Genomic DNA, 14,357 nt, shown 5'->3' on the forward strand with positions numbered 1-14,357 from the left:
AAAACTAAGCTAATACCTTATTGTGTGATATGATTTCCAAACGATTTAACATACTCATCTGTAAGACCCGTAACTGATAACAACGTAATGTAAATTTGACCCCCCACAGAGTTGGCACTCTTGGTTCAGTCCTATTCGCAATTTTACAGGTTTTTTTTCAGTGGGGCAGGGCTGGGCACCAAGAACATCCTAGTAGATGTGGTTGGAGAGAATGAGGTCGTGTATGATGGGGAAATAAAGACAGTGAAGAAAACTGGCGCACAAACGCCCAAATACACGAGCATTGAATGTGGCACTAAAATGTGTCACTAAATAAGTTTTTTCAAGTAATATTTATTCAGACTCTACTTAAAAGTCATATTCCTACTAAATAATACAAAATTTATACAAATAGTTATATCAAAATATCCTTAAAGTACTTAAAAGTGCCCATTATGTAAAATGTCTTGAGTGACAGGTATCATAATGGATCGTAATTATTGTTTAATTGTATGTAAATCACTCTAATGGTGCAGCTAAGTATTGATTGATTTTAATTATTTATATTATGCTGGGATGTCTGATCTATAGTAATACAGCATAATTTACTTGTACCTAAGTAATGTAAACGTCCATGCTTTCAGCCAAGGGTTTCAGAAATTGTCAGATTAACAATAGTCCAGCCCAATAATGTTCATAATGTAGCATCAGAGAGTCAATCATGTGTTTGTCGAGGGCTCGGTGCCCCCACACCGGACATGTGCCTCCTTGTGAACATGCACAAATTGTTACATGGCCTTCAAAGTGTAAATACAAACATTACTAGCCTAGCTGTGACTTAACAACTATTCAAAGACTTAGAGATCTATACTTACCCTTTTACGCACTTGTACAAACATCTGTAAAAACTATAAATAACCTGCATGAGGCTCTTTACTGAATGACAGTTTTATTTTATGTCACTTAACTTAACACATAACTGGGTTTTAAGAAGATGACATATGTGACAACTTGCTGCCACTGGGTATAGAAAGCAGTACATAAATTTATTTGCAGACTCAGTTTACTAACAAACTACCACCCCCCAGCTGTGGAGACACTTGCACAGCTGTCTTTTTATTTTGCTGTAGAACTATAACCCATAAACTGTTTTCCTCATAGGTTTTTATGTGTGTACATTGGGTTGTTTTATCTTTTATTTCCTCCACTCTCCTTTGGTTTTCTGGTGGTTTTCTCAGCTGGCTTAAGCATGTCTAAGTAAAGCACACTAAGGGGAACTGGTTAATCTTCATTTAAAAGGTTCAGTTTCTAGATCATACCTCAGTATTTTGCATACTAGTTTTTGTCATAATTTCATAGGACAGTTTAATTTGAACTCTATCATGATTTTTACATTTGATATTCCTCTGAAAAGGTGATGCTCCCCTATAATTTAATGGAAAAAAGTAGCAATGGGCACATTTTAGTGTGCCATGTGTTAGTCCTTGGCAATGTCTACATCCTAAAAGTGTGTACACTACTCCTATGATGCAATGGAGATAAATTATAAATCCGGTTAAGTACGAGTCCTGAAATTGCATATAATAACCCAGTAACATCACATAAAACTGAAAAGTGTGTCAGTACAAATGAAAATCAACTCTAAGTGTTACAGTCTCCACTGAACTGAAACCAGTGGTGTTGAAAGAGTGCATAAGAAATGACGCTCATGCTTATGTTTCGTTGTAAATGGTTTTGACTGGAAATTTCAGAAGACTTAGATGTGTGGTGAGTGGGTGTAAAGAGCCTCTTTGCTACGGCAATCAGATGCCTTAGAGCAAATGGTGCAACACTTCCAAGTGCAGCTGATCAGTCAGTAAAGAACTAACTGAAAAAGGAAAATGATGACTGTTTACCCAATTATTTCACTGATAGTTTAAAGATATTGTGTAAACAAAGTCTAAAATTTAGCCTAAAATAAATATTTGCTTCGCATTGCACTGTGGTGGATTCCACTGACGCAATCAGCTGTAAACAGATCGAACTGTGTTAGAAATCATTAGAAAGTACTTAAAATTAGAAAATGTATGAATGTATTAGAAAATAATGAAATTGTGGATATCAACACATTAAACAACACCAAAAAGTTTTCTGTAGCACATCTCCTGTCTCAGGCCAAAACCTTTATCACACTGTCACCCACTAACACGCCTGCCTTAAAAAATTTTCAACTTAGTGTTTGTCAGTCCAGTGAGATTGGGTGTATTTGTTGTAATCTTGTCATCAGTCCAACGCCTGGGAGTGCATCCTGTCATGTGATTTCCTGAAGCTGTTACGTTCCCCCTCGTTGTGAACAGATCTGACATATTTCACCTGCAACAAAACAGTCAACCATACACAGAGAGCTTGAGGAACAAACAAACTCCTGACCAGCCATTCAGAGGTCTTCATTTCAGCGTGACGGTGTGTGTGATATTTTTAATGCAGATAGCGGAAGTAACTTCTCTCTTCACACAACTTTAAGTTGCATCTTGCACGGAGAAGCTTGATGAAATGCTATCTAGATGAAGTAAGAAGTTTGGATACTTTTTACTTTTATATTTCATTTTTGATTAAAGAGGAAGTTCAAGGGGAAAATGGAGGCGCACGAAAGTGTCGACTTTAAGAGGCTCATGTCAGGTAATGAAAAAAACAAATCTGCCTGTGTGAGTATGTGAGAAAATGCTGTGCTTGTTTAACATGGTGTCAGTACTCACAGTATGTACGAGTGTGTGAGACTTAATGGCAAACTGACCGTTTGTACTATGCTCGGTACACGGTCCCTTTGCAGTTTACTGCCAGTTGATTGGTTTCCCTCATGGTTTTAATCTAACACTGGTCACATCCAACACTACAAATCTTGTAAAACATTATAAAGTTTTGACTTATTAAGATGTGCGCGTTCTTACCTCAAACACAGAAGCGACAGAGAAAAAAGTAAACTGTTTCAAGTTTGCAAAACAATAGGAGGTGCAAACTAAATAAATAATATGGTTGTTGATGTATTATTATCATCTCACTGAAAACTGAATACAGCGTATTTGTTTTTTGCACTGCTGGCTGAAAAGATAAGACATTAACAGACTTAACCCCTCAGATATCCAAGTTGCACAGATCGTGCAGAAACAATGTTTTCTTGATTCCTTTTAGTTTCTTTATGTTTGTTTTATGGGATTTTTTGTGATAACAGGAACTTTGTGCACATATCGTGTTTTGTTATATTGCGTTGTTTGTATTATGTGCATTAGGATCTTCTACTGTGAGCTAAATATACCTTTGGTTACCAAGCAAGCAACTTAACTCTGAACAAGTTACTTTAGTCATTTTTAAAGCTCTTTCTTACCTTTTACAGACAGAGCAAGCAACAGTACAGCAGCTTGCTTACAAACTTGTACTGTAATCTACTTTTCTGTGTTCACCCCAGAGGAAAGCACAGTGTCCACCCTGTCTTCAGACTCATGTGAGTACTATCAGACTGAGATATTTGACCTGCTGCCCAGCATTCAAGCTTCCCGACCTGAGCAGAACAGACATGGCTTTTCGGAAGAGACCAACCAGGGTGGCCGAGAGGCCGGGGAAAAGAGTGGCCAGCTGTCCAGAGGACCCAGAGACAAAACATCCATGCAGCCACTCAGAAACTTGCCCATGTGTATTCAGGGAAAGAGGGGTGCCAAGTGAGTAAATCTTTTGACAGACTTCCCAAATCTGCTTCTTTTTGATCTACGTCTTACTTTGACATACATGCATAAACACGCAGTTATTACTTATTACTTAAATAGAATACTACTGATTTACTTAAAGAAACATATTACAGTTGCGTCTGTATATCTTTGAGCAGTTGTTTCCACATTTTTTTACTTAAGACCCAGTAGAATGATGCTTATGATCCCGCACACCTGTAGGGAATATTTCATTGGCACCTACCAGGATTGTTTCCAGATTTTTTTCAAAGCACAGAGGTGATCTTGGAAAAAACAGGGATGTGATATCCTAACCGTCGGCTTGATTTTCAGGCTTATGCTCAGCCCGACTGTGCTCATGCTCAGTCTTCAGGGTATTACACATGGCCCAGAAAACTCATTAGCACTGAATAGCTGTTTAGCAAATAAGCAAAACAAGTTCTTAGAACTTTTACCCAAGTAATCACTCAATTAAGTATTAGCACCAAGGAATAGCTTAAAGTAAAAGCACATTACTGAATCATAATTATCATATGCTGGTGCTTGATCTACAGTAGCAGTCCAGCAAACCCTCCTCTTTAATTTCTGTTTCAGCCATCTTAGCTGACTAAAACTTCTTAACACATTACAGCTGTGGTCGAGAAATGCTATTGTTAAACAAGTTTGAACCAAACGACAGTTACAAGTGTTAACAGAAGTATTAAGACAACAAAAAAGTGTTTGAAGTGAGCACTTTTTTTTGTACAGACCTCAATCATTTGCTGACACACTTAACTGGTACTTGGTCAGAGGCTATGCATTAACGAATGTTGGATTTCTTTAAAACATAAAATGTCTGATAGCTTATATACATGTTAAATTTCTGATTAAATGTATCAGGATTAACCTCTAAAGCTACCATGTTAAATTAAACAGGAGTTCGTTAAATTTATGCTATTTTCTAGGGAAAGGAGGAAGCTGGAAATCAATGATATTAATTTTTGGGAGTCCTGGAGGAAAACCCAGAGCACCAACAGGAAGAGGGTGAGGGAACAGATAAAAGAAGCTCTGTCTGGCCTGGTGCCATGGCGGCAGACCCTCCGGACCATCGAAGGTGAGATAGATTTGTGGTGAATTAACTTAGTATGTGCTGTGACTGAACCACTCAACTATAACTCACCTAATTATTTGTTGCAGGCAAGTTTGGAGTTGGGGTGAAGTCCTATTTTGTTTTCCTCAGATATCTGATTTACTTGAACCTGCTACACTGCGTTCTTATCGGGGGTTTCATTGTGGGTCCATCAATATTTTATCGCACTGACAAGTATGGTAAGTCAGCCGTGACAACAGATGGCAGCAAATTAACCACAACTAGGAGCTGACATCTAAAAATAATTATTCTCTCTGATTTTACAGAACCGTTAATGTTTAATGAAAGTGACTCTGCTTTAGATTTCTTCTTGGGAACAGTAAGCTTTTGTGTTCTAATCTACGTGTAGTATTTATTAGCAATAGCCCCACATGTTTCCCATAATCTTTTCCTTGTCTTTTCTGCAGGGCTACGTGAATCGTTCCCTTGTCTTCTATGGCTTTTATACACGAGGATCCCTGGATCTAAAGTGCTTGAACACACCGTTGCTGTACCTCGCTGGAATCTTCTCAGTCATATTTTTAAGTCTCATTCTGGTGGTCCGCAGGTAAGTGATCCACAACAATGCAACATAAGAGGTCAAAATGATGTTTTATTTACGTACATTCACCTGTGATAGAACAACAGTCGGCTACAAGCACACCTGGATGCTCGGGAAGCGTTACAGCATGAACGTGAGCTATAAGATCTTCTGTGGCTGGGACTTCACCATCCAGGATCCCACTGCTGCCGCTCTCAAACACGGCTTCATCAGAAATGACCTCAAGGTGAGTGGCGAGGCACTGACACCCTCATAGTAAATTAGCCAAACTGGTGGTGAAGTTTCTGAAAAGTTTGTGAAGGCTTTAAGTCTAACTATGTTTTCAAACATACGCCTCAGAGAAGAATAAAACGAAATAAATATAATAGTAAGACCACCAGTGACCGCCCCCTCAGCCTCCTACTGGATGCACGTATTGTATCAATTTGAAAATCCTACGTGACTTCTTTCTCGACTTACCACATTCACAAGATTTTCACAAAACTTGACCTCTGACCTTGACCCTGAGGTTGAGATCACTGAGATCTGAACTCGTTAGTGGATGCACTTATGGTATGAATTTCAAAACACAGCTCCTTGTTCTCAAGTTATCACATTCACAAACATCCTTTAACACCCGTGGGGTAAAATCATGTGCAGCATGGTGGCGCAGTGGTCAGCACTCTTTAAAGGAAAGCTGCGGACAGTTTAGGGGCTCTGTATGTGTTTACTGTACTTCTGATGTTTTTCTGGAGTCTTTGGGTAGCGGTGTGGATCAGATATGGTCATCACAATAGTTTCTGCTCCTCTACAGCTTTTCCTGGAGGAGCAGAGTTTCTCTTTAAGGGCGGCTCAAAGGACACTTGGAGAGAAGGTCCGTCTCTACCTGCTCAGAATCGTCCTGAACCTGATTACTTTATCTCTGCTTGGTGGAGCCTTTTACCTCATCTACTTCGCCACACAAACATCTCTGAAAAAGGTAATGGTTTGATGCCAAGTATTGCTAAATAATGTGGTTTCCTCTTTAGCATGTATTATGTTATTTGATTTTGCTCCCCACTTTAGTATTTCTATCCGCACTTGTCTTTGTCTCCTTCTGTTTTGTCTCCTGTTTTATCTTGTTGAGGACTCTCTCCAGGTACATTCAAATAGTCCAAAAAGATTACCTCTATCTGCTTTTTTAAACATTTACATGACCTGTGCTACTTGGTCAATTATGTTAACTGTTTTCATAAATAGTTGGATAGCACATCACTATTATTGTGGGATGGCATGTGGGATGATCTCCTTTCATAAAGGGTGGCCTGGTGTTTCCTATGCTGCAGCAGTTAATAAAGGAATCAGTATCCTTGGTATTTGGGGAATTCAAACAGCTCTTATTGTGACTGCCATGCAGTTCATTCTGAGTCATTTCTCTAACCTTCCTAATTGATACTTTCTATTCACACATACTCTCTGTGTCTCTAGCTCCTATTTTCCCTTCTTAGAGCTTGTTTGCCCCATATTAATTTCCACATGTGTTCATTGTTTCCACCTTTGCCTAATCAGCCCTCTGTGCAGTCCCTTGTTAAATGTCAGCTCTTTTTTTAAGGCAAGCTGACTTTCTGTGTCTCCGTTTTCTTTTCTTTTTTAAATAACAACCATAAAAGTTTTACCTTTTTGTTGTTTAATGTGCTTCCGTGTCTTGAATTTGGGCCCTCTGTCCTTTAACACCTAACAAATATGCTTTTTTAAAACAATACTTTTGTCTTTCTTGGTTTTCTCATTCCTAAAGTAAATAAATATTCTTGCTTTGTTCAAGTATGTATTTGTTGAATTTCCTTAATAGCTGATAATGTATGTGTGTCTTAGGAGAACTCTGGACACCACTGGTTGGTCAGTCTTCTCCTCCAGTATTTTCCTCCCATCACCATCACCTTTGTCAATCTAGTCCTGCCCCACATCTTCCGTAAGATCTCATCTTTTGAAGATTACTCCTTCACCATGCAGGTGAATGCCACGCTTTTGAGGTAAGCTGAAAAGAGACATCAACTTTTACTCTACATGCAGGCACACATGTATTTGCATATTTATTGTTTCTTTTCTTCAGGAGCATCTTCTTAAAGCTGGCCTCCTTGGGGATCTATTTATTTTTTGTCTTCACAACAACTGAGCAAGATGCCAAGGTGATACAGAGCTTTAATGACACATCATCAAGGGTTTAAATTATTTTTTTGAATCCATTTTAAACAGAATCTTTGTGTCTCTTCACTGTTTCAGTGCAAGGAGAACCAGTTTGGTAGAGAGATGTACAAGCTGTCCATCTTCAACTTCCTCGCAACTTTCTTCAGTGTCTTTTTCTTTAACTACCCCAGGAAGTGGGTTTGATTGACATTAACAGTCTGTTTCTTTCTCAGTCATCTTTGTGGTTTGAATGGAAAGATCAGCAATGTCTCTTCTTAGTAGATGACAGGACAGATTCGATCTAAGCCATCTCCCTTATCTTTAACAGGTTGGTACAAGAGACGTATCCAAGATCCTCGCTGGCCCGAATATCAGGGAAACAGCGCTTCCTGATACCATTCAATGTGCTGGACCTTGTTTACAGTCAGACTGTATCCTGGGTGGGAGTCTATTACTGCCCTCTGCTGCCTGTCATAGGAATCGTTTCATTGGTTGTCACGTTCTACGTTAAAAAGGTTAGATTATTATAAACTCTTTATATTCCTCACTTTATTATTTTCTATCTGTAAATTGGTTAAATAAATCTGTAAAAGAAAAATCCCAGCTGTCTTGGGGAGAGAAGCAGGGTACGCCCTGGACGGGTCGCCAGTCTGTTGCAGGGTTAACACATAGACACAGGCAATTGATACAATTTAACACACATTTGGGAAGCTGTAACACAAAATGTTGCCCTTTCTTACAATAGTAAAGATCTTTAAAATAAATCCTTTCCACATCAGATCCAAAGGTTAATCGCTTTCCGGTCCAAGCCCCACATCTGGTAAAGTTTTTATGCAATTCCAGCCAGTGTTTTGAGTAACCCTACTAAAATAGCATCCTAAATCAGATTTTAAAAAAATATTGTTAAAGGATAGGCACAAATCAAGATGATCTTTAAGCAAACAAGAAGCATCAAACAGGTCAGCAGGGGGGAAAAAGCTTGAAGGAGATAGGTAAGATGTACTCAGGTGAGCTGAAATAAACAAAACCGTCTGGCAAATAAAATCTGAAGGAAAAACTGACTGATTTGGGGATAAAAATAAGTGGAGTACATTAAGTAATGGCTATATAGAAGTCTGGTTTTAGTATAAAATGTGTTCAAACCTTTTTGCTCTGCCTCTGTGTCTTCAGTTCAATGTCATGCGGTGTTGTGTGCCAGAGCAGCGGATGTTTCGAGGGTCCAGCTCTTCAGTTTTGTTCCATTTCATGTTGCTGCTTGGTCTCTTCATGTGTGCAGCGACACTGGGCTTCAACCACTATCCGCTACAAAGCACTGAGGGCAGAAATGCGTAAGGTTTTCACTGCAGTTGCATCTAACACCGCCTGTCCTTCTTTCTTTTATTTTTAATTTGAAACCTTTTAGGATCAGAATTAAACCCATATTTATATTTTATCTTTATTTACTGCTCATTTCTCTCATTTGTATTACCTCTGCCATCCCAAGGTCCTCCTGTGGTCCATTTAGAAATGAACAAACAATGTTCACTGTGACTGGAGGCTGTGTGAAAAGTCTCCCCAGCCCAGCCCAGACCGCTATCCGCTACCTGACTTCTGAGGCCTTCGCCCTACCACTAATACTAGCAGAGATGTAAGTATGCAAATAACTCCGCATCCAATACAAATATCAAACCTGTATTTGTAGTGTTCACCTTTACCAGCTCACCCTCCTTTAAGATTGTTTAAACACTTTTCGTTTTGTCTCCTCAGCATATTCTTAACCTCGTATGTGTCTCGGAGACGAGCCAATCAGAGGGCCATTGAGAGACTGAAAGACATGCTAGTTATGGTAAGCACATGTCCAAAATCCTTCCAGTCCCTCCACCATATTGGCTGGTAAGTGGAAGCTGGTATGCTTCAGGCTAGTTACTTTAAAGCTCCTAAATAAGTGAATGGGTTAAGAGCCATAACTTTTAGGTATCTACATATACCTACAACTACATAAAATCTTTTCTACTGCACATGTGCAAAGTTACATGACAATATGGCTCATTACTAGCTAGGTCGAGAGCATCAAAGGCTCCTGAACGACTGCCATTCAAGCATTTCTTTAAATCTGTTTAAAAATTTGCATGTATGTGTTTCCCCCACAGAGCAGCTCTGATAAGCGTTTCCTGGTGAAGCAGCACGCCACGATGCTGAGACAGCGAAATAAGCACCACTGAGCTCTTTCTGCGGTCATTGAAGAGGACGTCACGCTCAGTCACTAAAAACATCCCATCTATGCTTTTAAAAAGTGGCTTTGGTCTCCACAGACTTCCTCTTAAAACTAAAATACGGTTCTGGCTGCTGACAGCCAGGCCGAGGTGTCAGGTGGCAGAAAAAAAGAAAAAGAAAGTGCAGGCTAACTCTTGCTTTATAAAAGATAAGAGCCACAAATTTAATCTTTTCCCCCTTTTCCCTTTTTATATTGTAAATACTTTAACCTGTTAGCAGTCGGACGTACCGCCCACGGTACATTGGATGGTTTAGGGGACTAATTGTAAATTTGTAGGACTGCTAAGGGGTTAACTATAAAAACCTTCCTCCTTTTAATGGCAACAACTTTATTTCTATAGCACATTTCATTACATATAAACTCAGTGGGCTTAACACATAAAAACACAAAGATGTGTGTGGGTTTGCTGCCTCGAGGCAGGGAAGACAGCCAAACAAAACAACAGCACTTGTCCATGAATACAGATGTTTCCTGAGTCCAGATTACAGTGGTAGCGTGCACGGACAATACTAGGCATGTTATGTTACTAACTTGTTGCTGTTTTATCTGTTAATCTGTTAAGGATCTCAAGTTTAATTCCAGGAGGAGACAAATCCAGCCTCAGGTGGTCACGAGGTAGTGCCGGTCCCAAGTCTGGATCAGTGGGAGGGTTGCCAAATTATTTCCTTGGGTAAATAAAGGGAGCAGCTGAAAGTACCTAACACCCTGAGTGACACAACTTGGTTTAATGAGTATCACTGTGTTAGTACAGATGGGAGTAAAGCCGTTTAAAACAAGAAGCACTCTCAGAGCACAAACGTCCACCAAGGTGTCTCACTCTCTGGGCAGTATTTACTTTTACAGGAACAGTATTGTATTTTGTACATTGTCCATCCTGTTTTCTGTTCTTTTTAAACATACTTCAAGAGGTTTGCAGTGCAGTAAAAACAAGTACAAAGTGTGGACTTTTGTTATTTCCCCATTAGTCTACTTTCCATAATTTTGTGTGTACTTATTTTTTTATTTATGTATATGTTACATGTGTCATGCTCATTTTGCAGTTATTAAAATTTAATTACATTTTTGGCAGAAATATCAAGTGAAAAAAGTTTTTGAGGACAAGTTTGTTTTCCCCCAAAAAATTCTTATTGGGGAACCCTGTACACATCAAAGTGTTATGTATTTAAACGGTTAAAACCTGTTACTGTACACAATAACATCATAATAAAATAAATAAACTATATTCACAGAGCATCACATATGAACATGTTCTTATCAGTTTGAACACTTGATGTCATTTTAAATAATTCTATATAGGATTATCATCACTTTGACCTTCAGATCAATCTACTGAAGGAGAGGTCAGAGGTCAAATGTAACATGGTGTTTTAAACCATTATATGGTACTTGCTATATGCTGACAATACACACCACACTCACAAGAATTATAGTTGCTAAATTATAAGGCTTTTTTTTTCAATGTAGGTAAAAAAAAAATGTCTTCGTTAAATCGGTATATTCGAGCTGTGTGAAGGCTAACTAGATCCGTGACGATTTTTTTAACTTTGTGTAACGTCTTTGCATTGTTGTTTTTATGCATGTTTTGTTATATTTATGTTTTGCAGACGTGACCACTAACCACATGAGCTTAACTTGTCAGCCATTCTAGAGCCAAGTGAATAAAACCTTAGTCATACTGGTGGTTGATCAGCTGCCAATCACCAGTCGTGAGGGGAAAAAAAGTATCCCAGACTGGTTGGCAAAAGCCCGTGCCCTTTGGTAGAATATTGCTGAGGTGGTAGTTTGAATGGAAGTGATAGACTTGTCTATAAACACTGTCCAGCTACTCAGAGCTGTAGTGAAAAGTGGGATAATAATCTGGAGACCATTTGCCTTCACAGTAAAAGCTTTCTTTTGAAACATGTTGGAGCTCTAAGGCACAATTTATACCTTGAAGGCAAACTTTCACCATTTCCAGTTGCGTCACACTTTTTTTTTTTTTTTTAGGTTTTACTACCCCTAATACTTAGCAGATGTTTGAAGACAAACGTGGAAAACTACAGGCAACCAGGTAGTAATCAACGCAATCAGTAGGTGGTTTTTGGTGCAGCACCTTCTTTGTAACCTCCAGAACCACCGCCAAACAGTCGGGGAAAACACATTTTTCTCTAGTAATGGTTATATCACACCCAATATGGTGGAAAACACCTGAGCAATGTGTGCATAATGTCACTGGAGAAACCTCTATATCTGTGTACTGTCCCATGTCCGGAGCAGCTGGCCTGCTTGCATCTTTTTTGCTGATGTCCCTTAATGTGCACTGTCCCTCTTAAATAAACAAATAAATAAAGATACCAAAAGCTAAATAAATAAACTTATTCCCATGGAAGATGAATGAAAAACTTATATCAGAGCTTTTACCACTTTAACTGTATTGAATGTTTTTGACATGTTAATCAAAAGCATTTAAACTATTCATCAAAAGGAAGCAGGCTCATTCTTTTATTTCTCCTAACATCTTGGGTGTGGTGCGGATTTATGCAGGTTACGGATACAATTTGTTGTACATAAGGAATGTATGCACATACACATACACTTGTAGAGTAAACAAAATATGTTGAAAGTATGGCGGTCACGGTCACTCAAAGACTTTAACTGTGGCCTCACTGTGTCCTTTAATATTGACTGTGCATGTTTTTCTCCAATTTGATCAAAATCTTTGTGCACATTTTAGCCATATTTGCATTTGACATCACAGAGATCCTTAAAATGAAGTTAACAGCCCAGTATGTTATCTGCTTGCAACACATGTGTAACACCCTTGCAAGCCTTGGCAAGCTGAAGAAACCATGCCCAACGGTACATGAGAGGGTTATGGAGAAACGTCAGGCTCTTAATTTTTTGCCAGTTTTGGGTGAGTTGATTAATTTGATGTAAAACTGGGAAAATTTATTATTGTTATTATTGAATAATATTGTTAATGTGTGTGTTGTTTTTTCCAGCTGTGGCAAGTTTCCTCGTCAAGATAAGTAAGTGTGTTAACTGGGTGCTTAAGATATGTGGCTAAGATGACAGAGATCTTCACGCTTTTCAGATGTTTGCTTCTTAAAAATACTTTCAGAAACAAGGTTACAGTAATGTGGACAGTCAGTGTTCGAACAAAAACAACAAGAAAGTTGATATTTTCTTTAGATTTTAAAGTTTTATTGTTCACTTTAATGAAAAGCATTCAATAATGTCTGATGTGTTTCATTTTGTATCAGTCAGCATAGTGGTGCTGTGGTTATCCCTGCTGTTTCACAGCATAAAACTTCTAATGTGTCTTTGTTTTCCCTGTGTCTGCTGGCTGTAATTACAGATATCAGTCAGTAGTCGGTAATACCAGGAAAACCACTTTTCAAATTCTATAAAGCTAAATGGCTTAATGAGTGTCCTGTATGTGATTTAGGACCTTTTTATTATTATTGATGTACAAAATTGCTAACAGCAGTTAAAGACTGGTCCCTGTAAGGTGCAAATCACCATTGCTGGGGTTGTTACTAAAAGAAAAGTAATAGATTACATATTACTCTTAATTTTAAAGAAATGAACGTTTTTTGTAATTTGTTTCACAACTCATTGAATTTTGCCTAACATGGCCTGAAAAGCTTTTGTGATTCCACAAAGTGCTGTAAACATCCCTCTGAGATTTTGGTCCATTTTGACATGATATCATCACACAGTTGCCTCAGATAATCTGAATCTCTTCTAACATCACCTCTCAAAGGTTGTATTTACGTGATTTCTTGATGCAGCAGGTCTTCCAGTAATCAGGCCTGGGTGTGGCTAGTGAAAATGAAATCAGCTTTTAAAAATTCCCAAATAATTCATGATTTAACAAGCGGGGGAAATTACCTTTCCAGATAGGTCCAGGTAGGTTTGGAGAGCTTTTGCATTTACTTCTTAGTTTAACATTAAAAATGTTTTTGATTATCTGAAACTTTAAAGAGTGACGAATATTTAAAAAAAAACAAAAAAACTAAGAAATCAGGAAGGGGGGAAAAAATTCCACACATCAAAGGTATCTATAATTTTGTACCAGTGTCGTACTAACATTACAGCCTGGGAAAAACAGTTCAAATAAATCATTAAAAGTCCAATATTACAATGAAATCCATGCCCACGCAAGTTGTAAATAAACTTCTGACCACAATTGTACGCTCAAAGTCACTTACCTAGGTCGCTGCATGTTGATGCTGTATAGCATCTTTACGCTGAGCAAACATATCATAGAGTTCATCACCTTGTCTCTGAGGCCGACCCCAGTCACCCTTTTTAAGAACCTAATTTCTACAATTCAACCCACAATCTTCCTTCAGTCACTACACACAGCTTAAGGTCACAGGTAAGGGTAGCAACATAGACTGAACGGTACTTAGCCGGTGTTATTGAGCATAGTTTAAAATCTTTTTATAGTTTCAAGTTTGCATGCACAGTTGTTTCATTTGCTTCTTTAGGTGGATCAAGCTCTTTTCGCCCGGTGCTGACTGGTCCTGACCTGGCCTTCAGTGGCCCGAGGGTGGTTTTCCGTTGTGTTGCATCTAACGTCTCCCCACCAGTCATCTATGAGCTGATAAAGGATGGACGTGTGCGAAT

The 14,357-nt window shown here is 38.6% G+C and overlaps 1 protein-coding gene across 1 annotated transcript; it reads left to right on the plus strand.

Annotated features, from left to right (window-relative positions):
* Window positions 1–2,300: 2,300 nt before the first annotated feature.
* On the plus strand, window positions 2,301–9,755 carry tmc8 (transmembrane channel-like 8). The gene is made up of 16 exons (XM_014334412.2): window positions 2,301–2,637; window positions 3,422–3,671; window positions 4,622–4,770; window positions 4,854–4,985; window positions 5,073–5,125; window positions 5,214–5,353; window positions 5,426–5,573; window positions 6,141–6,305; window positions 7,178–7,335; window positions 7,416–7,491; window positions 7,586–7,683; window positions 7,818–8,004; window positions 8,660–8,817; window positions 8,973–9,116; window positions 9,236–9,314; window positions 9,619–9,755. The coding sequence occupies exons 1-16, from the start codon at window positions 2,595–2,597 to the stop codon at window positions 9,688–9,690; spliced, it is 2,052 nt and encodes a 683-aa protein (XP_014189898.1). The 5' UTR covers window positions 2,301–2,594; the 3' UTR covers window positions 9,691–9,755.
* Window positions 9,756–14,357: the final 4,602 nt, after the last annotated feature.

This window comes from Haplochromis burtoni, unplaced genomic scaffold, assembly GCF_018398535.1.
Source record: "Haplochromis burtoni strain Fernald_Lab_line unplaced genomic scaffold, NCSU_Asbu1 Contig_70, whole genome shotgun sequence".
NCBI lineage: Eukaryota > Metazoa > Chordata > Actinopteri > Cichliformes > Cichlidae > Haplochromis > Haplochromis burtoni.